The sequence below is a fragment of the Homarus americanus genome, unplaced genomic scaffold (assembly GCF_018991925.1).
Source record: "Homarus americanus isolate GMGI-L3 unplaced genomic scaffold, GMGI_Hamer_2.0 scaffold48016, whole genome shotgun sequence".
Classification (NCBI taxonomy): Eukaryota; Metazoa; Arthropoda; class Malacostraca; order Decapoda; family Nephropidae; genus Homarus; species Homarus americanus.
The window spans coordinates 3,561,268-3,588,440 of NW_024755055.1; the positions used below are offsets into that span (position 1 = coordinate 3,561,268).

The 27,173-nt window shown below is 37.7% G+C and overlaps 2 protein-coding genes across 2 annotated transcripts; one reads left to right on the forward strand and one right to left on the reverse strand.

The window, feature by feature from the left end:
* Positions 1-9,436: 9,436 nt before the first annotated feature.
* LOC121856153 (V-type proton ATPase subunit C-like) lies at positions 9,437-18,663 on the reverse strand. Its single transcript, XM_042351467.1, has 10 exons — positions 18,558-18,663; positions 16,099-16,255; positions 15,322-15,475; positions 14,359-14,545; positions 13,293-13,391; positions 12,969-13,130; positions 12,395-12,488; positions 11,528-11,625; positions 11,245-11,374; positions 9,437-10,557 (listed from the first exon to the last, which is right to left on the reverse strand). The coding sequence occupies exons 2-10, from the start codon at positions 16,234-16,236 to the stop codon at positions 10,459-10,461; spliced, it is 1,161 nt and encodes a 386-aa protein (XP_042207401.1). The 5' UTR covers positions 16,237-16,255; positions 18,558-18,663; the 3' UTR covers positions 9,437-10,458.
* Positions 18,664-20,414: 1,751 nt separating this feature from the next.
* LOC121856154 (rhomboid-related protein 4-like) lies at positions 20,415-26,768 on the forward strand. Its single transcript, XM_042351468.1, has 9 exons — positions 20,415-20,596; positions 21,335-21,755; positions 21,997-22,184; positions 23,216-23,355; positions 23,519-23,677; positions 24,249-24,392; positions 24,615-24,695; positions 25,151-25,243; positions 26,346-26,768. The coding sequence occupies exons 2-9, from the start codon at positions 21,639-21,641 to the stop codon at positions 26,420-26,422; spliced, it is 999 nt and encodes a 332-aa protein (XP_042207402.1). The 5' UTR covers positions 20,415-20,596; positions 21,335-21,638; the 3' UTR covers positions 26,423-26,768.
* The last annotated feature ends 405 nt before the right edge of the window (positions 26,769-27,173 follow it).

Sequence of the window (27,173 nt, forward strand, 5' to 3'; positions counted from 1 at the left end):
CACCTGTAATATGACCTGTACCTGTGTGTTACCTGTATCTCTCTACCTGTAATATGAACTGTAGCTGTGTTAACATAGGTAACTGTATCTATGTACCTGTAGTGGACAAGGGAGCATACTGTAGTACTTACTCCTCTAGTACAGGCTGACGTGAGTGGAGGCTGCTGAGGAGGCCACCACCTGAAGTAAAAAGCACCTCACTAATTACTATATCCCGGCCACTCCAACAGGTAGACCAGGTGTTGAGGTAACTCCTGGCCTACCTACCTCCCTATCTACCTTTCTCCATCCCTACCTCCCTCTCCCCTGGCCTCCTTACCTCCCTCTCTCCTGGCCTCCCTCACCTCCTTACCTACCTCCGTCCTCATTTCCCTCCTGGTGAGAGAGTGAAGGGTGAGGGAATTGGGTGAGAAAGGGTGACTGGTAAGGGAGTGAGAGCCCAGGCTAAGTATGGGAGGGAGAATCCAAGGTAGGTAAGGGAGTTCAGGTGAGCGGTCAGGAGGAGGGGGGCAAAGGGTGGCTGGGGTCACTAAGAGCATCACACTCGCCAACTCACGTCCGCCGGAAGCTGCTGACTCGCCACTATCGTCCCTACTACTAAACTCGGCCTCCTACACCACTACTGTACTGTAAACACACGGCAATGTCTTCCGGGGTAATAAATGAAGATTGGACACCCCGTTTATTTCACCTTTAGATTAGACACTGTAGCTTATTTCACCTGAAGATTAGACATCCCAGCTAATTTCACCTGAAGATTAGACATCCCAGCTTATTTCACCTGAAGATTAGACATCCCAGCTAATTTCACCTGAAGATTAGACATCCCAGCTTATTTCACCTGAAGATTAGACGCTCCAGTTAATTTCATCTGAAGGTTAGACTCCCTGACATTGCCCGTCTCATGTTCCCTCAACAACCACGACTCTTGAAACAGCGAAAATTGCAACACACACACACACACAGAGTCGAGTCTCACGTGACTGCCTGATGACATAATCTACGTCATTATCCACCAGCAAGCAATGTCACAATCATGAACAGATGTAACTCATAGCATTTCAACCGTGATTATAACTTTGATAAATAGATAGTATTCGGATTGTCTAATATGATACATTAAGTTATGGTAAAATCTCAAATATAAGATTTTGGGATGATATTCGTGTGAGTTAAACAATTAGGTAAAAACATCTTAATTTACGAACCTTTTTGAGAAACCTTCACTCTCATCCCCCTCTTACCTAACATTCGATCAACAATGCAAATTACACAAACATCAAAATACGCATTTATGGTCAATTATACTTTTACTGTCATTCATCTCGTCATCAGTTTGTTGTGGAGGTCAATTTCTCGGGATTTTAATTCATGAATGAACGGCAATTTATATAAAGAATGGCTCATCTTACGTAATATATGAACACTGGTATTATCATTGTTGACATTACCGGGTTACAGTCAGGCGTCACTATATCTGGGAAAAAAGTCATGGGAAAAATAACGGGTAAAAAGTCATGGGAAAAATGTAGTAGGAATGTCAAGTGAAATTCTTGAACAAGGTCACGGGAGAAAAGTAAAGGGAAAATTACGGAAAAAAATGTCAGGGAAAAAAGTCGCGGAAAAGAAAAGGGTCGGGTGAAAAAGTCATAGGGAAAATTAAGGGAAATATAGCTATGGCGTGGACCACTTTACTCCCCTGAAGACCAACCCACTATAGCCCCCCCCCCCACCTCTCTCTCTCTCTTGGTAGATAGATATTGTACAGAAACAGATAAACTCAAACAGACAGACTAAGATACGCATCATTTCAAGACCCCAGGACCTAGACAGACATACAGACAGACAGGGCTGGTTTTTGTATGTTTTTGCTAAGGTTAAGTGGCCATTAATGAATCTTTACCATACATAGACTACCTAACAGTGGCGGCTCGTGAAAAATAAAATGGATGGACTGCAAGCCTCACACAACAGTAGGTGACCTACCTCAGGAATGAGTTGTAGTTGATGTCCACGAATTCCCAGGGCATGGTAGTAGTGTTGGTGGTAGAAGGGATGTGTTTTGCAACTGAGAGCTTGTATGCTGTGTCAATCTGAGCTGCAATGTTCACTTTACCCAGCAACGATAAATTAATCATGTTATTCATATGTTTAGCAGAATAAAGTATTTGCCTCGTCACAACCACACAGCCATAAACACTGGCCTGTATATTCTTGGTTCCTGCTTGTACTGTTCTCTTCACTGGTCTAGGTCTTCCTCTTGCTTTGATTTCAGTCTTTTCATTTAATGTCAGCTGGGAAAAGTTGATGTTTTGCAAATACTTCACTCTATTTTCCCTCGTTAAAGGGTAATTAAAGAAAGCACCACAGTAGTTAACCACACCGTCCACACGTAATGTAAACACCAGACTGAGCGGCGCCAATTAATAACAAACATCAATCGTACAGCACTGACACCAACTATGAAAGTAACTTAAATTTTGGTCTGATTTTAATGAAAATTCACTTAGCAACGTATTGAAAATAATTAAATAACATATAAAATGATATATTTGTTGGTAGTGTATTATTGAGCTGTCTCTCTAAAGGAATCATACGCCTGGCAGTGAGTGTCTGGGGGGGGACTGCACTAGCCGCCACTGGTACCTAACAAGGCCATTACACCCGCCCACTCTATTTCTCAGCTCACCACCGTCCCCATACACATATTAATTCAACATTATATAACTTCATTTTGCCTCACTTACCGATATTTAATTAAAGGAACCAAAAAGTTATTCCCGGTATACAAGCTTGTTCAGTCCAAGTGATTCGATGTCAATGTCACCTATTTTTCTTCTCATCTGGGGACTAAACACACCACTAATAGCCACCATGGACGAGCACACATGAGTAATTAATGCCTCACGTCGTGTTGACAAGGTCCCTACTTGACGCCGTTGTTTATTCACGTGATAAAACACCCAAAGACTATTTACTCAAGACAGGAATGAGTGTAATATAGTCGGTAATGATACCCCTCCAAGGCACAGTGACGTCATGTTGTGTAGTCCGGGGTGAAGGTAGCGCTGTAGTCGTGCTTCTGTGACGTCATGTTGTAGTCTGCATGTCTTCAAAGTCTTTTTCTACAGCCAACAATAGTCATTTTATAATCAGTAAAATTATTGATGACACCATTATATTTCAGTTTAACTTTGTTGTCATAGATACTAAGAAATTCGTCATTTTATTAAAGAAAAAATTGGATACTTTTTGGATACCTTTTAGACGATTATGTACAGTATACGCCTTGGTTGTTCCCAGTCAACACTGTAGCCAAGACTCCTGGTCGCGCAGCTCAACACGCCGGGTAGATCGCATTCTTGCGTTATTTGCAAGAGGAGAAAGACTACACATCCACATTTTAATTTTCATCGTTTCCCAGAGGATAGAGATAGGTAACTTAAGTATTTAACCTCTTGTGAGTCACAGTGAAAATGTGCACGGTGATTCATCACTTGCAGTAATTGTATGATAATTGTCCAAGAGAAAAGAGTTTGGCTTTTAATTTCTGAACTCATCTAAGATATTGAGGCAATGGAGTATGCATGTATACATACATGCATACATAAATGAAGAGCGATATGTCTAAAATAAATGGAATACGTAAAAAACAGGTCATGACGTCACATCAACGTCTATGACGTCACGAATAGCTTTTGGATGCAGCCAATAGATGGCGCTATTATTGAGGTATCTGGCAACTGTATAGTGCACACATTTAATATATATTGTAGCTGAAGCTTCCGGTCTGTAGTAAAATACCTTGGTAAACACATCAGGGATGGCTGGGCTGTTGTTTAAAATAAAATATAGGATAGGATAAGGTAGAGCTCTTGTAGTGTGTCCACATTTATGAATAACAAAGGAACATAAGAGGAAATTAAGTAGATACGCAGTTCTGTGAATATACGGAGGCATACAGGAAGGTAAACCCATCCAATTTTTGTATATACAATAAAGAAGAAGTTAAATGAGTGAGACCAAGGACTCGGGGGTCAACACACAGGGAGGAGAGAACACCGGGATGTGTGGACCAACAGTCAAGGAGACCGACAGAGCAGTTAGCTGTGATGTGTGGCTCCACAGCGAATGTGAAAAATTACCAGAAGAGGTGTATAATAAAAGGAATTGAACAACAACAGGTGGAACAATGACCAGACAAAATGAATTGGAAGGCAATAACAGTCCAGCACTACCAAAATAATTATTTCCTTAGTATAAATACTTTGTAGCATAAATTTCACACTAATAAGTCCAAATATGCCAGGTAACCGCGCCAGTGAATCCAAACTGGTCCACCCGTGATGGTCGATGGAGGTCCTTTATCAGAATTAATATCCACCCAATTTTCATAATGAGCGCAATTAATAACAGTCCAGCACTACCAAAATAATTATTTCCTTAGTATAAATACTTTGTAGCATAAATTTCACACTAATAAGTCCAAATATGCCAGGTAACTAGTGCTAGGTACTTCCCAGGCATGTTTCATTAGTGTATCAGTTTAACCACAATTTGCTACTAATAAGATAAATTCAGTGATCTAAATTCATATTTTATTTTTTTATTCCCTTAGTGACTCAATGTATTACAAGAAAGAACTACTTTACGACTTGTTTGGGCCAACAGTTGGAGTGGTGATATTAATTAACTTTGCCATTGACAGTATGTCCATGATTTCAACAAAAATGAATAAGTCCTTCTAAAGTAAATGGAATTGATGATATATTATCTTTTTGGCCATCCAGCGAATTTAATGATTTTAAGTTGACTGATTTTTACCAGTTAAGTTAGGTTACGTAAGATTAGTTAAGTTGGGTTAGGTTAGGTTTGGTGACATTGAAATTATGTTTTTTCAAATGCCAATTAGCACCAAATTGTATTGTTTAATACCAAAAGACGTCATTGATGATAATATTTAATAACAATATTTCAGGTATTACGACCTCGTCGTCGGGACGGAACACCGTCGTAAGTCGAGGAGAGACCGTAATACATTTTCATCTTTAAACTCCTTGTATCTTACCTAACTCACGTTGATGCTCCACTCAATTATAGCTAGATGCAATAATTGTAGAAAGTAATCACAGGTATGATTGCCTTTACCGTTAATTGTTTTTATGTTACAATTCTTGGATATTCAAAGATAATGAAATTAGGAATCTTCAATAGATGTGATATACGTACATTCTAATGTTGACAGCAGAAATATGTCAGACTTGACTAATTAACTGTAACCAGAAATTAACCTAAGTGAATTTGTCCTTAATCCAACCTTTAAAATATGAAAGACAGTATACTTTATTTTATAATAGTTAAGTCAGTTTCCAGTTAAGTTAAGTTAGTTTAACATTTTTATATAGATCATTAAAATTTTAAAGGGCTTATAATTTTTGTTCTATGAATTTCTCCAAAAAAAGGGATCAAAGTTTTGGAATCACCATAACACTATACACTACAGTACATGAGAAAAAACAATAATTTTGTTAGTTTGTGTTGCATATCAAACCAAACAAATCTGAGTTTCCTTTGGAATTTTTTATATTTATTTTTTTTTGAACAGACAAAATTACCCTCAATATTTAGATGTTGGAAACTTATAAATATTAACCCTCATAAATATAGATGTTTCAGAATTTGCAAATTTAACTACCACAATATTAATGACTTTATTTTCACTTACAGGTAGCGATACAGCTGACTATTCACCTTTCACCAATACTGAAGAAATAAATCTTGGTATCATTTGATTGATGGGGAATTTTTCCGGTTCCAGGAAAGATTTTGGAATTTGCTTTCTAACCTAACCTCGGAACTGGTTCCCAGACTCCGAACAGAAAAATTTGGAGACTTTCCGTAAAATCCCCAAATTACTCATAGACTAGAAAAAATGCAGTTTCTGGAATTTTCTGAACATATACCTTGGAGAAATCATAACGTACTGTATGCCTTAATTATTAGTATTTTTTTTATATTCTGCATACATACGTGGATATTGCGTATTATTTTATTTGTGGATGATTTTTCTTTTAAAATACTTTACTCTTGATCATCCATATATTATAGCATATCCTGCTTTTAATATAAAGAAGGAACAGATATTACACTCAATTCCTACATTTTTATGGTTGTCACAGGCTTTATTTACCTACTGTATATTCACTGTAAATAATCGTATTTTATTCCCAGAATTGGCTTATAATCCAAGAAAATAGGAAAATGAGGTCCACCTTAGCTTGGGATTCAAGTTTTTTATGCTCGTAAATCGTGTAGCAAGAGTAAACGTTTCGTGCCACTGACAACGTTTTTCAGGGTGCAAGCATACCAACCCCCAAGACTTCTGGCAGTTGGTACACCCGACTACACTACGATGACGTAGTAACAACAAACGACAGTCGGGTACCACCATGGCCCATTTTGAATAATCACAAAATTTTCACTCCATTGTATTACTACCGCCGGGATACCATGGCATGGTATACACCACGGCTGATCTTGCATTTGGGCCGTAGTGCCACTGAAGTGAAGCAGGAAGACAACACAGGGAAACCAGAGCCTGTTGGTGAACTTACAAAGGAACTAAATGAGAGAAAGAAGAGAGAAAACAACATAGTGGTATATGGTGTGCCAGAATCTGGATCCCCAACAATGAGCGAAAGGATTGAGAGTGATAAATCTTATGCACTGAACCTAATAAAAGAATGTGGCATCACTAGTGGCCAGGAGATAATAGTTAAAGTGATTAGGCTGGGTAAATTTATCCAGAGAAAAGCTAGACCTATGCTAGTCAAGTTATCTACTGCAGATATAAAGACCAACCTATTTAGAAACATCAGGAACCTGCAAGGTAACATGAAATTCCAAGACATAAGAATAGCCAATGACTTAACTAAAAGGGAGAGAGAACATGAAGCTGTGTTATGGCAGGAGGCAAAAAACTTAATGGACTCTGGGAAGGGGAGACACAGAGTGGTGGGTCCATTCTCTTGTACAGTTAATTGGTGAAGTCTTGCTCATCTCCATCCTGCAGTTCTCGTAAAATCGTGGCATGACTTCCAAATACTTTAATTCGACCTAACCACTCTTTGCACCATTCCCTTTTCTGCATTTGGTTCTTCTTTTTGCACATAGCTGCAATTATTATAGTACACAACGCTATGCTCTTCGCTTTAACTGTCCGGTGATTATTCCTGCGACACACCATGGTGATCGTACCACACCCGCCACTGCTGACCACGTACCAGCTACCGGCACCCAACTATGACTGCCGCCAGCCACCCCCGTGTGTACAACAACACACAGGCTTTGCCTGATAAACGGGCAAAGCCCGCCGGGCACTGCTCGATCGTGTGGACGGGGCTTTAGAGGCAAGGCGTCTGTATGGGGTGAGTCGAAGGTGGAGTACCTGTGCGAGATGTCTGTTGTCCACCTCAACTCTCTGCCGCATGCCTACAGTACAGTCTTCAGCAGTGGTTGAGGCAGCCCGTAATTACCGGACCACCAGAGTTCATTGTGCTTAATTATATAGGCTACTGTGATAAAAGCTAAGTTACTCTGTTTCTTCGGCTTTAGTGTGCTAATTGTTTTACTATTCCTTCCAGATTTTTTGCATTCTGAGGATCCCGACGTTCAATTTGATTCGTCCATCCTAACCCATTCTTCCCATGGCCTTCCTACTCTCTATTTTACCCATTAATATCTGAACTTCAAACACGGTAATTTCCAGCGTTTCTCTTGTTCCATTTAACCTTAGTACTTCTTCAAGCTTTTTTTCAACCAATATAAAAAAATGAGTAGTTACCATGGAAAAACAATATTAACCCTTTGGTACAGGATGATGCAGTGTAGCCAAGACCGTACAGTACTTGACTACCTTCATATCCTCAAGTGTCAAGTTAGGTACCCATTCACAACTTGGTGTACTGGGGTGCCCAAAACTCAATCTTGTGACCATCAGCAAAATCAATACTGTTTACATTCAGCCACTACACCACTTATATCAGTGTAACTCTTAAAATATCTCCTGTAGTACCACATTTTTAAAGCCTCTTAGTCTACTTCTGGTACCCGTGTATTATTTCCATAGTTGCAGTGGTTATGAGTGGTAACCTAACAGCAGGTCTCTTGCAGTCTCTCATCAGGTTCTAAACTCTTGGTTATTTCTTTCTCGTGTCATTTTTGGCCTACCTGTGGTTCTCCTCCCCTCCACAATTACTCCTGCATCTCTCACCCCAATTGGTTTCCTCCATTATCTCTCTACAAAGTTACCATCTCCGCCTGCCTCTAAGTGAAACTTCCCAAAACTCTCAATACCCAGCTACCCTCTTAGTCCTGAACAGGGTTTCCTATCTTTTAGTGCCACATTATACATCCACTTCACCATTCTTATTTCAGCAGACTCAATCCGTCAAGTCCTCCTCTGAACTGCCCAGGTTTCAACGCCATACACCATCATACTTCTCACGACAGTATACATCTTTCCTTCACATGGAGGAAAGGTCTTCTTGCTGTCAATAAAACTAAGAACTTCCTAAACTTCCTCCACCCACTTTGAACTCCTGCAACCGAGAAAATTAACTTTCATTTTAGGTATCCTGGCACCGCAAGACAAGTATATATTTATACTGTATATACGTGTCACACTTGCCAGATGCTTCTGGTGTCATTGTACAGGGGTATCTAGTGACAGCACTAGGATCCCGCTTCCTCTATCAAGGAATAAACAATTGAAATTGTATTGGTAACCAACTGTAAATTTTGACTCCGAAGCTGCTATTTCATTTATAATAATTATCTACTTCTCCATCAAAGTAACATTACTATATTCTGTAGGCTACTAATATCTTCCTTCTCAAACAAAATTCTCAAATATTCACTTACCAAATCTTCCTTTCATTTTCACCATAAAAGCTTACCATTGTCTCAACTCATTTTACCATTATTTCAGTGGTTCCTTCCATGACACCCATTTCACTTCCACAATATTTATCTGTACTTTATTTTTTACATAATTTTCTCTTTTAAACACATCACTTTCATGTTACTTCCTCCTCCTCTAACTTAGTGATTGAGAATTAGTAGAAGTTTCAATTAATTTTATCGTGTTTTTGTTCATCTTCATTCCTATATTATAATGATCACAAGCTACACACACACACACACTACTTCTACTCACTTCCATGGTCAATTGTGGCCAACTTTTAATTTCATCACCACCTGTCAGCTCACCATTTGGTCTGTTCTTCAATACAACTTTCATTGTCTTGTTACTTTATCAAGGAGGAAATTTTACTCATTCTCATTGGTTAAGCCATCTTCCTCCAAGGATTAATGGTAGGTTATAACTATATTTTTTATCATCCTCCAAGGGTTAATGGTTAGTTATAAGAGACTATATTATGTACTCTTTATTCACATGTAAAGTATACTGTATATACCAATCTGTACATCAGTCAACCACCCAACAGGAAATATTTATTACACCACGAGTTTTTGTTAATTTACATAAAATATACACACAGACAATAATCTAGCTTTACACCATACACTATTCAGAGAGTTCTATCTTATATCAACCCAATTTTCAAGTATGCATTGTGGTCATTAGGAAGGGGGGGGGATCAACATTAGGCTCGTCCAACAGTGTTATTATACACATCTTGAGAAGTGACATCAACAAGAACTAGATATCTACTGGTCAATCAATGAAGCTACCTTGAAATGTTGTTGCTTCACTGGACTTTAAAAAATAATTACATCAATAAATAACTTAAGGCAAGATAGATGAAACAGTAATAATAATAGCAAAGTGTAAAATAAATTTGTTCCGGATAGGATAGAAAATATATAAATATCTCATTCTCCGAGTCAAATGCACATCAAAAATTGAGTATGTATTGGTAAAGGTGTCAGGATGTGGGCTGAACACATCTCACTAAGAAACTAATGTACAAGTAACAATTATTATCACCGTCTTATAAACGCTGGAATGAAAAGGGGGGGGGAATGTCGCCTCAAACCCAAAGGTACATTAGGTATTCTGACCACTAGATTAAATCATTATAATGTACAAAGGAAATATATTACATTCTTCTGACCACAGTACCAATAAATAAAACAACTGTCTCTAAACAGGGAATCTTTCACAACTTGTACACCTACGGTAAATGAGGAATGAAGTCATCGGCTTTGTGCACCACTAGAAGAAATAAAATATGAGCCAATAATTTTTCTTTCAATCTACATCATTTAAATTTATATGATTTTTTTTCTTTTATTCTCTGCATCTGTAAATATTCTTAAAAACTTCAAGTTAAAAAATTAGCATCTAGTCCACACCATAAATTTTAAATAACATCTTTTCAAGACTCCCACAATTTTGGCAATTCAACAACAGCAGAGGCTAATGGTGGTTCCTTAAGGCCTGTGATCACCAATCATGTCCGTGTTAATCTTGAAGTAGACATAAGGGTAATATTCACTAGTGTTGAAGCCCAGCCCTGGGATGTCCACAGTCTGAAAAAGGGAGAAAATGTGTGAGGTAACTTAATCCTCTTTGGTGTGGATTCAAAGTAACTTAATTCTCTTTGGGGTGGGTTCAGGGTAACTTAATTCTCTTTAGTAGGGGTTCAAGGTAACTTAATCCTCTTTGGGGGGGGTTCAAGGTAACTTAATCCTCTTTGGTTAGGGTTCAAGGTAACTTAATCCTCTTTGGGGGGGGTTCAAGTAACTTAACTCTAATTGGGGGTTGAAGTTAACAATCCTCTTTAGTTGGAGTTCAAAGGTAACTTAATCCTCTTTGGTGTGGATTCAAAGTAACTTAATTCTCTTTGGGGTGGGTTCAGGGTAACTTAATTCTCTTTAGTAGGGGTTCAAGGTAACTTAATCCTCTTTGGGGGGGGTTCAAGGTAACTTAATCCTCTTTGGTTAGGGTTCAAGGTAACTTAATCCTCTTTGGGGGGGGTTCAAGGTAACTTAATCCTCTTTAGTGGGGGTTCAAGGTAACTTAATCCTCTTTAGTGGGGGGTTCAAGGTAACTTAATCCTCTTTAGTGGGTGTTCAAGGTAACTTAATCCTCTTTAGTGGGGGTTCAAGGTAACTTAATCCTTTTTAGTGGGGGGTTGAAGTTAACTTAATCCTCTTTGGTGGGGGTTTAATGCATGACTTAACACCTATATAACAGGAGTACAGTACAGCACTTACATCTCCTGCTCCCCCTGTTGCAGAAGAGTCTAGGTGGGCATACAGCTGGTTCAGTGTGTCCCGCAGCCTCTTCATGCTCTTTTTGTGTGGGTGAACGAGTATTGCCTGGAAGTTTACTGGCAACCCATATCTGAGAAAAATAGTGTGTCATCATCAATTATCATCATCATCAATCATTATCATCACCAGCAGGTTAGGTAAGTTGTGAGGATGAATCTTTCAGTAATGAGAACGCTACAAAACTTTCGTTACCGAGGGAGAAACAAACGTGCCTAATGCTCACCTGAGGACAGACTCTACAAAGACTCGTATGGCCTTCACGTGTATCCAGCAGATGAAGCACTCACTGAAGTTGACTTTTAACCAGCGTACCAGAGGACCCTGTAAGACAAATGTAACACTATTAAACAAAACGCTGCGGCTAAACTTATCTGCAAGTCTCATGACGTTGGCTCTTGTGAGGGCCGAGAAATAGCCCTCGTGACGTTGGCTCTCTCAAGGCTAGGTCAGGTTTTCCGAGAATTATTCAATCCTCGGCCAATGCGACACACCACGTGCCAAGATCTGTCCATACAACTAGCCTCGGCCCAAATAAAAACACATACAACTAGCCTCGGCCCAAATAAAAACACATACAACTAGCCTCGGCCCAAATAAAAACACATACAACTAGCCTCGGCCCAAATAAAAACACGTACAACTAGCCTCGGCCCAAATAAAAACACGTACAACTAGCCTCGGCCCAAATAAAAACAATGTCTGTGATTACTCAAGACAATAAAGTAGTCATATTAGTCAGTGCCATCTTTATCAGTTTCACAATAAATTAATCAACAATGTCTATATGCCAAGGTAATGTTAATTCTTATCATTATTTCTTATTTATCTATTCATTTATCATTAGTCTTTATTTATCAATGTTTCCTTCCTCTCCTTTCACTCTAGCAAGGGAGTATAGACACCTTAAAAGAATAGAGTAGAAAAAGAATGAGATACATAGCAAAGTGAAGATGATAATACAAAATGGCAGGAAAATCACGGCCAAAAAAAACAGGAGTAAATTCTCGCAGGAAAATTACACGAAAGAAAGAAAAAACAAGGGTACAGTAGCCTAGAGTGTCTTGGGGCATAGTGCCATAGTGTGACTTACAAAATGCCGCTTCTTGTCGTTGATCAGCTTAGATAGTTCGTTCTTGCCAGCGGTCAACTCTTCCTCATTGTAGGTGAATTCTCGGACGACAAATCTGGACGAGAAACAGAGAACAACGTTACTACACCTCGAGTTGTTGTGAGAGGAATAATGTGTTTATTTTCCAAGATCATTTACAGCTTCCTCATTAAACTGGACTTGTAAACATTTGTCTCATCATTTATTCAGTGTCTCCTGTGCCTCACCATCACACAATACCTTTTGGAAAATAAAAGAAATGAGTCCTGCATCACCATCATCATCACCATTTTAGTCATTTTCTAAACTAGGATAAGTTGGCCATGATCTAATGTCACAGTGCCCCAGTTGCCATCACATAAATTTGAAGCAAGTCTTATGGCTGGATGCCTTTCCTATAGCCAACCCTCTTTAACAATGGGAAGTGGCCTCTCAGTTGGCAAGGCAAGAATCCCTACAGTATATTCCTTCAGGTAATCAAACACCACCCACCCACCTACCAAACCTAACCCCCACTAACCAGCATAAGACGGAGATAAATGGTAACATAACTCACTTGTTCTCGCGAGCATGGAGCTTGTACTCGTCCACAACCTTAGAGAAGAGCGTGACAGTAAAGAGGCCGTGGTCGTGGTCCTCAAAGATCATGCGGGAGGAGCGCGGCACAACCATGTCCGACAGATGTTCATATTTGGACTGCCAATCTGGGTAGTACATCCTGAAACACGAATGACATGTTATTTTATGCGCACACATACAAGACACACACACCACACACACTATACCAAAGATATACACATAAGGCTACTGTACATATATTTACTACATAATGGATCAATACAGGTAGATAATGGTGAGAGGTACAGTAGACAACACTCACTTAGGCACCACCACCAGAAGAGTAACCAGGTATTCACTGTTTTGAACAAAGTCCTCCTTCTTCACCACTTCCCCCAGGTTTCGTGTCAAAAGACTTCCCCTGAAACAAAAACAACAATTAAATTACTCTATATAAATGACATAACATCTTTTCAATTTATACTAAAAATACGTAAGTCTATATAAATCATGATGTTGATATTTCTACACTACACATCATCTTGTCAATGTAAATTACCAAAAAAATAATATATACTATACTGTAATTATGTACAAGTACTCTAAAACAACCAAAAATAATACATACTGTACTATAATTATGTACAGTACTCTAAGACAATGTGTTAAAATGGTACTAATTAGAGTGATAGGAAGGTAGACAGCTTCTGAATAAGTGAGAGTAAACACAAGTACTGTACAGAATGGTTGATTACATTACATATATTCAGAGTTGTAAAGTTTAGGAAGATCTTAAATTTTTTGGAGGATTTCCGGACCTTACACGTAAAAAATTTGGAAATACGGATGTACCGGTAAGTAAATCAATGACTGTATACTTATTTTCTCCCTTTTGCCTATTAACTTTAGATAAGTATTCAGTAATTCTGTTTAGTGTAGTGTACCTGTAGTGTAGCGTAGTTCAGTGTAGTGCATTCATTACTATCTATCTAAAATGAAGTTGGCAGTGTATGTCATCCTGTTATACTGTACACGTGCTTCAAAAAGTATCTCGGTAAGCTTGTCAAAATCCTTCACCCGTTGTATCATATTGTCCCACACTAAAATAACTAGAATACATTTTTGAAGTGAGTGTACACATCACCTCTGTTTGTTTCTTTTAATATTCCCAAATTGAGATAGAGCAAAGTCCACATCGACCTAAATTTTATAAGTTCCATCGTACTGTCGTTAAAAAAAGAAGCTGAAAGTTTGCAAATAAAAAATATTCCTTTGATTTCTTGTACAATTTCTGAATGTTGTCTAATCGGGTTTAATTTATCCTCACTAACTCATACTGGAGAAGACAAAATCATATCTTAAATACAGTAGTGTCAAGTAATACATACGTCTGTTTCCTCTCCATGTTGGCCAGGTTTGACTTCAAGTTGTTGTAATTTGAGGACTTGGATTTGAGGTCATGTTCAATCTGGGTGACTTGGTTGTTGATGGCATCTACAATACCCCTCAGTGACTGCTTGATGGGGAACTTGGCCATCTCCCACTGGAATTTAGTCAAGTACGTGGCCAGGTCCACTGTGGTCGGGTAAAATATTAACAAATTAAATTAGTCATCACTTTCTACTATATATAAACATTCTATTAACTAATCTAACCTAACCTGCTCAGTGTTAGTGTGTTTAATCATTAGGTGAAATAAGCTAAGGGGTTTAATCTTCAGGTGATCCATCCCACCATCTGACCTTTCCAGCTGACCTTAAATTTCTAAATTACAGTCAAATCTCTTAAGTTTCAAGTAGCATATTTTCTGCCTGTTCTGAAAGTATAGCCAATCCCCATCCATAATATCCAGAGGCACTTTATTATACTGTACGTGTGAAAAAATAAACCACATGGCAAAAGAATATATTGGCTATACTGTAAACCCAACTGAATAAATAATGTTATAACAACACAAATCTACTGACTCAAATGTAACAGTAAATAACAGCTTAATGTAAATGAACCGAGGAAGCCAAGATAACGCCATTAAATATATTACACGATTTGTTACAAGTTTACCATAACATCCACCAGAGTGAGATATAAAAAAATTAGTTATGTTAGGAATGAGCAATGCCACAAGGTTGGTATACCTGATGGTAGAGTTAGGCTTCAAGGTTTACCAAGGACAACAAAATCACGTACGAGAGAATAAGAAGAATAAAAGGAAGAGGAAGAATAAGAATAAGAGGAAAAGGAAGAAGGAAAATATTAAGAGGAAGAAGTAGAAGAAAAAGAAGAAATTTTAAATAGATGAATTACCAAGAGACTGGGAAAAAAAAAATTATACTTCTCGCTCTACGTCTTACTTTGATTAGCAAGAAGATTTTCGGGTAGTTTGTCTCGTTGATCCTCAAGCACTTCACCCAGGTAGCTGGCCATCTTACGGGTCACGGCCTCTACGTAGGTGTCGAGCTTGGCCAGGTCGTCACTCAGGCCGACCAGCTGATCTAATGTGCCAACCTGAAGGGAGATTTTTACTGGTATAATACATGGATGGGTCACTTACACATATGGCTGAGCAAGACACTAAGAGGACAGGTGATAATTAAGTAAGTAAATAGTTGACTTAATTACCTTCAAAAAATATAAAATAATAAATAAAATTAAAAGACATTAATGCTTCCAGATTCCTATAAAAAATTCTTACCTCCTAAAAAAAAATATAAATTCTATGTTATATTATGAATGGCAGCTTTAACAATATTGTGATGTATCTATAAAATTATTCCTACGTTCAACGAAATCACACGGGTCTAAAATTATATGACGTGAAAAAAAAAGGATGAAAGTTCGCACATAAAATATATTCCTTTGATTTCTTGTACATTTCTGAACGGTGTCTAATTGGGTTCACCTTTTTTCCCATCAACTCGTTGGAGAAGACAAAATCAAATGTTAAATATATTTAGACCGCCACAGTACAGTCACGATTAAAAGTTCGCTCCTTTGGTGAAACTAAGTAAAGGGAATGAATCTCCTAAATGACTCACACTAACTGTTGCTTCTAGTTTGGAATCGCTACTGCTTAATTTTGGGACGAAGCGAACTTTTGACCACAAATGTACCTGATACCTGACTCTCACCTTAAGATCTGGAAGGTGAAACTTGTGGTTGACACTCAGCTGGTTCTGGACCGCCGCGACATTGTTCAGCTTCTCCCATGTCTGTTGGCAGGTCTTGTCCCCCGGGGCGGAGATCAGCCAGTACTCGGTGGATGCCATCGTGGCACGCTACACTATCCTGAAAGAGAAGCGTGAATAAGTATGGTAATTACCAATGTATGTAATAAGTCATTTATGTCCAATGTATATTTTCAGCCTTCGGGTTGCAGAACTTTTTCAATAAACCGTTAATTATTATTATTATTAACCCAACACGGTTTATGAATGGCATTAGGGTTACTCTGTGCTGTAGTCCCTTCCCTACCAGTTTAGTTCACCTGATGATTAAAACCCCCAATACTACTGAAGGGGGAAATAGGTTAGGTTAGAACAGATTTGGTTAGGTTAGGTTACCAGTAGATTAGGTTAGATTTGGTTACTAATAGGTCAGTTTTGGCTTGATTACATTTAGTTTGGTTTGGTTGGGTTAGGTTATTGATAGGTTAGGTTACTGATAAGTTAGGTTACCAATAGGATGGTTAATCTCAAGGTGAAATAAGCTGGGGCACCTAATCTTCATGTGAAATAAGCTTGGATGTCTAATCTTCAGGTGAAATAAGCTGTGGTTAATCCTCTGGTCATCCAAAATAATTTCTTTATCAGGAAATAATCTTGACGAACCATATTTAACCTTGTTGTTTCTTATCACTGCCTTAATCATTGTCTATTTCTACTTATATATTACAAGATCATTTTCATTACTGTTAAATCCGATATAAACTACACGAGCTCATACAGTCACTCAGTAAATTATCTGTACTCGGGGTGATCGATGAGATGCATAATGAACACTGTGACTCCTGTTGTCTCAGTAGTGTTGTCAAAATCCTGAGTCCATTGAGTCATATTTTTTCAACACAATATTTTATAGGTAATTTTTTTGAGAGACTGTACATAGGTAAGTTAAATACCATATACTGCAGCTAATATATTTATCTTTATATTTCAAGTTAAGTAATCTGGGGTAATAATTAGTAAATATATATTAAATAACTTATAAATTCATCATTATATATATTATTTAACCACAAAAACAATGTTCTTCAATGCAACACACACACACCAATATATCAGTCAGGGAAGGCTATCAACCCCACTTTTATCTAACAGTGGGGAAAAAAAAATTGATAAGGTCATGACAGCAAGAAAGTAAACAATATTAATTAAGTCATCTTTAACCTATACAATACATCACCTTCCAAAGTACAGTAATATACAATACTCATGATGTATTTTCCTAATGGCACTCAATCAGGAGCAGCAACAATAATCTCTCAATTCTTTAAAGCATCACTGAGCCAATCAAGATAACATAACCTTAAAATATATCCCATCACCTGAAGATTAGCCAACCAGAGTACTTCACCTAAACAATAATCTCCCTACCACCCCCCTCCGGTTCCATTAGGGTATTTAATCAGGTAAAAATCAGCTGGGCAAGGGGGCTAATCTTCAGGTGACCCCCAACAGAGTACCTTACAGCAAATAATTTCTTACCGGCAATCATTTTCAGGGCATCACATTACCTAAATATGCTCACGTACTTCTGTGAGTCATATACAACAGTGTGGTGTGTGTGTTTTCGACGGCCTGCAAGATTTAGACATTTCGGATAATGGCATGTAAGGCTACGGGATTATGTAGACTGTGTAAATATTATGAACTAACGTTTATTTCACCCCGATGACCTAACACCATAATGCTAACCTATCCTATCCTATCCTAAGTTAAGCTAACCTAACATTTCCAATCCTAATCTAACCTAACCTATCCTAAACTAAGCTATCCTATCCTAATCTAACCCATCCTAACGTAACGTAACTCATCCTAACGTAACGTAACCTAACATAACATAACCTCTAACCCTCCATTTATCACCAAATTGGATCAGAGCAGTTAAAAGAAAAATCTGGCTCAACGTAATGAACTTTTCACCAGATATAACCTAACCCCACCAACCCTCGCTTATACATACACATATAACCAGCGACGGCATACGTATCGAAACAAAACCACGCGTGAATAATTAATACACCATTAAAACATCCATACAACGATATATTACGTAAACACAACAACACTCAGATCCTGAGGTCCACATTAGACCCCAGGGTACACAAAAAAAACTAATGACAACTCACAAAATACAACACAACTACAACCCTACATCACTAAAAAAGGTCTTTAATAAATAAAAATAAAAAATCCAAACTACATTTACGACTAAACCTTTCCATAACACTTAAAACCCCATAGCTACCCTCATTGACTAGGGTCCAACGAGTACAAACACCTCTTCAAATATAAGACAAATACTCAAAATTACACAAAATATTAACACACCTTTACTAGTTAGTTTATTAGGTAATTAATTGACTTACCTGTGTTAATTAAGTGTGAAATCCAGGTGAAGGGGGTTGACAGGTCGACTGGTCACTTCGATCCCATCACATGATCTGCCAGAGCCGTCTAGTGCCAACTGCTCCAACCCTCCCTCACGTCATAACCCGCCTTATTTAACTTGATTTACTATTCCTGTTTGATTTGATTCACTTATTCTTCATTATTCAGCTTGATTTACTATTCCTGTTTGATTTGATTCACTTATTCTTCATTATTCAGTTTGATTTACTATTCCTGTTTGATTTGATTCACTTATTCTTCATTATTCAACTTGATTTACTATTCCTGTTTGATTTACTATTCCTGTTTGATTTGATTCACTTATTCTTCATTATTCAGTTTGATTTACTATTCCTGTTTGATTTGATTCACTTATTCTTCATTATTCAACTTGATTTACTATTCCTGTTTGATTTGATTCACTTATTCTTCATTATTCAGCTTGATTTACTATTCCTGTTTGATTTGATTCACTTATTCTTCATTATTCAGCTTGATTTACTATTCCTGTTTGATTTGATTCACTTATTCTTCATTATTCAACTTGATTTACTATTCCTGTTTGATTTGATTCACTTATTCTTCATTATTCAACTTGATTTACTATTCCTGTTTGATTTGATTCACTTATTCTTCATTATTCAACTTGATTTACTATTCCTGTTTGATTTGATTCACCTATTCTTTACTTATGACCCTGACACAATATTATCTCGTCATTAACTCGCTTTATACAGTGTACAGACATCACATTCACACCCCTAGGATTCCTAGGGGTGTGAATTATCCAAGTAGACTGAGAACGAGACACAATAGAGCAGATCTTAATGAGTTATTCAAGCTGGGAGGTGGTATACAGGACAGTAATAAGGAAATACTTCTTCACGTTGAGGTTGATTGATGGTGGAAGATTCTGTCAGCTCAAATGGTGATAGTCTATCAGCTGAGGTAATGGTGATAGATCTCTGGAAAAGTCTACCAGCTCACGGAAGATAAATTAGCTTGGTAAAATATCTAACTAACCTATCAAGAGCTAGAAAGATAAATATATATTATTCAGTAAAATCCTCTCTCTCTCTCTCTCTCTCTCTCTCTCCTGAGCTTGTCGCATTTTTTATATAGATTAAAATAAAGATTGTATCTAAGTGAGTGAGTGAACATGAAAGGAAGGAGAGATGTATGTGAATAAGTGAGTGAGACGCCTGAGTGAGTGAATGATTAAGAAAGTGAATGAGTGAGTGATTATGACAGTGAGTGAATAGAACAGTGAGTGAATATGACAGTGAGTGAATAGAACAGTGAGTGAATAGAACAGTGAGTGAATAGAACAGTGAGTGAATAGAACAGTGAGTGATTATGACAGTGAGTGAATAGAACAGTGAGTGAATAGAACAGTGAGTGATTATGACAGTGAGTGAATAGAACAGTGAGTGAATAGAACAGTGAGTGAATAGAACGGTGGTGAATGGGGCGGTAGGTGAGTGATTATGACAGTGAGTGAATAGAACAGTGAGTGATTATGACAGTGAGTGAATAGAACAGTGAGTGAATAGAACAGTGAGTGAATAGAACAGTGAGTGAATAGAACAGTGAGTGAATAGAACAGTGAGTGAATAGAACAGTGAGTGAATAGAACAGTGAGTGAATAGAACAGTGAGTGAATAGAACAGTGAGTGAATAGAACAGTGAGTGAATAGAACAGTGAGTGAATAGAACAGTGAGTATTTGAGTAAATGAGAGAGTGAGTGATTGAGTATGACGGTAAATGACTCAGTAAATAAAGTCAAACAACATTAGATGACCCTAATTGTAACCCCGTAGAGTGAGAGTGATGACGTCATGGCCAGGATGTAAACAAACAGAAGACTCAGGTCAGTGGCAGCCAATACAGGTCACTTAGTGTTGTCCCACCCAGACCTGTCACTGCCTCATGCCAGTACTTGAATGTATGTGTCATTTTGGCATAACGAGTCTCATAAATAGCGTAGAAGAAGGATTTACTTTGTGTATATCTGAGGTATGTCATTTCGTCTGATTTTTTTTTTCCAGTAAAATAATTCTAAGTTTTATCCATTTCATGTGTCTAATAGTTGACCTCCTTGGGAATATTCTAGAACAATGTCCTTTAAGAATCAACAACCATAGAAGATAAATACTTTCTTACCTCTTGAAAAAAATAATTAAAAAGGGTAAATATTCGTTTTATACCCAACACAATTTTTGGATGACAAATAGTGTTTTCTTGTGATTTTAACAAATATGATCTCTTTTGACACTAGTTAAGACAGTGAAGCCTTCCATATTGGGCACGTGCTTTTAGGATAGGAGAAATGCTAGTTTAAAACACAAAGAAAAAACCCGAAAAACAATAAAAGCTTTGAGAACCTAACCTAACCTTCCCTAGCTTATATTATTATCTACTTCGGTTAATATTAGTTTTATCCTAATAGGTATTTCAGTTTTTTTTTATGATTATCACGAGGATTCTTTTTTAATCTATTTTCTTCTATGGTGTTTCCTGGGCCAATTTATATTTTAAGAGTATTTTAAATAATAGGACCTCCTCTAATTACCAATATTAACCGTTCAGAGTGTGCAGAGCTTGAAGTAGAGGGAAAATGTGGGGTAAAATACTGAAAAGAAGAAAATACAATTGAAAACCTTCACTGCCTCGATTATAGAGTTAGGTATCTCATATCACTAATATACAGCTAACCTTGTGTGATCTATACTTTGATTCTGTTTTTATTTGTAGAGATTTCAAGCCTACTGTACAAGACATCGCTGCACGAGGTCACTGCTGCACAAGGATATCGCCGCACAAGGGCATCACCACACAAGGGCATCACCACACAAGGGCATCACCACACAAGGGCATCACCACACAAGGACATCACCACACAAGGGCATCACCACACAAGGGCATCACCACACAAGGGCATCACCACACAAGGGCATCACCACACAAGGACATCACCACACAAGGATATCACCACATAAGGGCATCACCACACAAGGACATCACCATACAAGTAACGTTACACTGCTGCTAGGTGAAGATGCCTCGACGGAGACAACAGGGAATAGGGCTGGGAATCATGTTCCTTCTCCACAAACTGTACAGCACTGGCCTGGGCAATATACCTTCTGTTACCCTACTTGCCATTATTGGTCAGGTGAGGTGATAATTTGCTTTGCTACAGTAGAGTAATTACCTGTACCATACCTTGTTCAAATTGATGGATACTCTTTACCATTGTTTCTATATTCATACAGTCTTGGTGGTACAGTAGATTGTTTCCTTACATTGTATACCTGCATTGCTTACATATGAACTGAAACAATATAAACTCAAGTTACTGCCTGGATGTTTGTTGGTTGTCATACACTTTTCTTTCTTATTTGCTTTTCTTGCAGTGTTTCCTCTTCATGGGGATCGTAAACCCTCCTTGGGACAGGTACGACGTGTGTGTGAGCGGTGAATCCATCCTACTGTATCACGATTACAAAAGACTCTTTCTGTCGGCCATTGAACATGCTGATGACTTCCACCTGTACTACAACATGGCTTCACTGATACTGAAAGGCCGTACACTGGAGAAGAGGTGAGGATGCTGTTCTCTGTTACATTTTGTCACCAATTTCTGTCTTTGAGCTTTTAATTATGTAAATACTTGTGTGACATAGATATCCAGGCATCCTTCCAGTAGTGAAAAAGTCCCATTCCTTGAAAATATTTGTTTATCAATGTTTAGTAAATCTAATGCAAGTTTCCTATTGACTTCTGATATATAATTGAAGATCACTCTTATGGAAAAAAATATACTATACACTGTAATTACCTTATATATTAACGTTTGAAGGACACATTTATTGGAAAACAAGATTTATATTATTGTATAAACTGAAAATAATTGAGAAAAGTTTATATACCGGATATTGAAAGGAATACTGTACCATACTTACACAAATATAGTGTGTGATTTAACCTATGAATTATCTTGGTATGTTGGCTCAATACATACAGTAATATAAATGTTACTGAACAACACAGCAGGTATTGACAGACTTCACCCCTGGCCATGGTGCACAATGTGAGGCCTAACTATATATCTTTATTTCATTCCACAGTGACACATCAGCTAATACTCCTCTACATTGTGATACACACCTTTTGGTTTTCCCAGATATGATTTTTTTTATATGGACTTAGCTACTTATTGAATGTTGTAGTTCACATATTCATTTAACATTTTATATGACACACAGACACAGTATTTATCATTATGTCCACTAACATCGGTAAACACTATGGGAGACTAAACATCGGTGTCCCCCAAAGCTTCTCTGGGTCAGTGTTTGATTACTGATTCTTGTACAATTCCTTCCAGCTAAGATAACTTCCATATACATCATTCAATATATTCATTTTTATCTTACACTCATTAATTTGAGTTTGTCATTATTTCATATAGATTATTTTGCATCTAGTGAAATCATGGACGAGTGAATTTCATCATTGTGAAACTGTCTTAACTTTTACAATTATAACTACAAATTAATTTTTATATCTATTCTTCCTAACTTTGTACTATTATCTACTGCCTTTGGTGAAGTAATCCCAACTACACTTCAGGTACGGCTCGGTGAAATTCTTGATTCTTCTCGTAGTTTTCACCATTGCGACAAATTTGACTTACGTTGGACTGGTCTGGCTGGCTTCTGAACTGCTTGAATCTTACTCGTACATGAAGCAGTGTGCCATTGGATTTTCAGGTGAGATACAGGTATTTTTCCCAGCTAGAGTTAAGCTGTGTATAATCATTTCGGGTTAAGCTATGTATTACCAAGTAAGGTTAAGTTATGTATACAGGGTTAAGCTATGTATACTCATCTCGGGTTAAGTTACTCGTACATTTCCTTGTCATTTTTTCCCCAGGCGTTCTCTTCGCCCTAAAAGTATTAACAACACACTATGAGGGGACTGACACTAGGTATGTTCATGGTATCATCGTGCCGGCCAAGTACGCAGTGTGGGCGGAGCTCGTGGTCATTCAGATACTCGTCCCCCGAGCCTCTTTCATCGGACATCTGGCTGGTGAGTGTCTCCTCGTTATTTACTTTAGCAGCCAAGAACTCTTTTCGTTTATATACGGTGAATATCTCGTCACCAGGTTGAAAAATTGTCGATGGTGAAGTTGAGAGTTTTAGTGTTGAAGTGACCAGTTTAAATCTTCCTTTACCTGTTAGTTGGATATATAATTCCCTTGAATTTTATTTCTCTAATTTCTCTAATTATATTCCTTATTTAGTCTGTTAGCCATAGTTGGTGTCTTGCTGTCCCTGTGGCTAATAATCTCTGGCCGCCATCATCCCGAGCCTCTTCACATCCTACTGTTGACATTTTAACCCTTAACCTATTGTGTACTGTATGGGGTCCTCTCTGCGTAGTGATGGTGTTAAACAGCAGCCATCACAAGTGGAGGTTTCATGTTCCTTAGATTCCTTTTTTGTCCACACTGGCGGAGGAGGGAGGGTGGATGCTTTAGTCGCCACTGGTTGAAGAATAACTAGACATTTACCTTTGATTCAGTAATTATGACATACAGATTTAGTCAGTTATTTTATAGATATATACAGTAATCTATATAAGAATGATATATCCACAGGTATATTAGTGGGACTTGTCTATGTTATGGGGCCACTCAAGTACCTCATCAACACTATATATTGGAGTGTGCCAGGATTTTCCGCCTCGCTTGGAGCCTCGTACACCTACCATCATGGCACAACTGGCACTGCCTCTCACCCAGGTAAGCATTGGTGCCTAGGGAAGTGTTAAGGTACAACTGCTCACCAAATGAACAATATTATACAACTGTTACACCAAATGAACAATATTATACAACTATTTCACAAGCATTATGGGAACTAACCGAAGTTCCTCTTGTATTTAGTATTATATTAAATTTATAAATCCCCTTTCTCTCACTTCCCCCCCCCCCTCCCCTTCCTTCCCCTACCCCTGCTCACAGAACCAGCGCAGTACTCACATCAACAGAATGTTTGGAGCACGGGTGATGAGGTATCACAAGCCAGCCAATCACATGACGATGGTAAATCTAGCCGATGTTTTGTTTATTTCTGTTGTAGTCGGATTTTACACGTAGGTATCCGTCCCTTTAGCTCTACTACAGGTTGACAACCCTTTATCCGAAAACCGAAAAGCTCTGAAAACCGAAATGCCTCTGACCCCAAGGATTTCGGATAAGGGATTGTCAACCTGTATTTGTACCCTCATTCACCTCCCATTTGTGTTCCTACATTGTTCCCTCCTTGTATTGTTCCATCTTTCTCTCCCTTGTTCCCACCCTCCTTAAATTGTTCCATCATTCTTTCCCTTATTCCATCTTTCTCTCCCTTGTTCCCACCCTCCTTATATTGTTCCATCATCCTCTCCCTTATTCCCTCCGTATGTGTCTTTCCTCAGTGTGCTATGAGATACAGCAGTTGTTTGTGAATAATATGTATCTGTCCTATGTATTATGGAGCTTCATGTGTCATCTGCCAGGAATGCCACAACAATCATACGGATGGAATATCAACGACGGATCCCAGTACCAGAGTGAACAGGTCTCGCAGTCCAACCAGCTGTACGACTATGGTAAGCGTGACCGATCCAAGGAGCTTCTCTGAGACGACCGTAACAGATCCTATACACATCCCTAACACCATGACAGATCCTATACACCTCCCTGACACCACCTCCTTTACCTTCAATTCACTCACTCATTTTATGTCACTTATGCTGTACTTTTTTTCTTACTCTGAGCAAAAGTGTACATGATTTTATATTTTTTTCATTTTGTATCTTGATGGAAAAGAATTGTTTAATATTTTTTTGTAAAGAAATTAATACAGCATAAATATAGTAACCTTCTAGAGTACAGTACATTAAGGAGACTTGTCTGCTTTCCAAACATGAATTCAGTACAGTATCTAGTATAATATTTAGCTGATGAAAGAAACTTGATTTGGTATATAATATTAAGAGAAAAGATGAAGAGTATATTAGTGCTGGAAAGGCTTAATAGGTGCCAAGAAAGGTGGTTACTTGAGGGTTTGAATATGAGCTAAACATGAAGCCAGAAACACTGTGTACTGTTCATGGTGAGGAGACTGGTCCACCTGAGTCACTTATTATTATCCTCTTGAGCTTTTGTATCAAAGGATCTGTCACAAAGATCAAGAAAATGTGAATGAAAGTGAAGTAATAGTGCAGTTACCAAATGATAACCAGGAGTGTGTCTACATAGAGGCTACAGGAAGTGAGGCAGTTTATCACTATGACAGAGTTTAAGACAAAGTTTAGTTCTTCCTGCAGATATTATGCTCACCACTCTGATCACTTGAAGATTATTACCCCAGCTTATTTTTACCTGAAGATTGACCACCCTAACCCATCCCAGCTTATTTTACCTGAAGATTGACCAGATCTAACCCCCACCACAAGTAGCATTAGGTGAAATAAAGTCGAAGGGGGAAGGAGGGGAACTAATCTTCAATGGACATGTAAAAATGAGACCTGTAGTAATATTATATCATGGGAGGTTGAAATGTTTACAATATAGTCTTGGTATTTTAACTGAATATGATAAATTTAGGAATATTAACATCTTGTTCTCACTTTTAGCAGATGAGAAGGTAAGGTAAGATAAAGTAAATATTAGCATGAGAAAATTGTTTAACTCTTCATTGTATTACAGGAGGGTCTGGAACGCCCCCTACACAACCTAATATAGAGGAGCTACGACAACTAAGACTGAACCGATTCCGGCGATGAGCATCAGGTGAAGAAGAGTACTGGAAGGAGATATTGATGCTCATAAGTTAAACTCTCAGGTGATGGTGACAACAAGACCTGTATGGTGACACTATCTTGTATTCATTTTGTTGAGATATAAAAAAAAAATATGATTTTGCTTTGCTTGATGAAGGATTCGCCATTATACTTTGATTGTGGTTTTTGCTGTATTGTTTCCAGTTATTTACCTTATTAGAATATTTGTTGTGATCATGTGTAATACAGGTTGACAACCCTTTATCTGAAATTCCGAAAACTGAAAAGCTCTTAAAACCGAAAGGGTTTTTTTGTGGGGCAATTTTTTTTTTTTTTTAAACAGGGATTAGCCCACCCGGGCATAGATCACTGACCCACACCAGGGCCTGGGGGCGAAAATATAATAGTAATAATAATTATAATAATAATAATTATTCATTGTAAATAAAAATTTTAATAAAAATTACACCAAAATAAAATAATATGATAACATTAACATTAATAATAATAATAATAATAATACATAATAATAAAAATAATAAAAATAACAATAATACAGTACTGTACTGTAATAATAAAATAATAATAAAGAAATACAAGAATGAAAAAAGATCAAAAGTGAGAAACACGACCTAGACCTATGAATTATTATTATTATTATTATTATAATTTTTATTATATCCCCCAGGCCCTGATGTGGGTCAGTGATCTATGCCCGGGTGGGCTAATACACACACAAAAAAAAAACATTCTG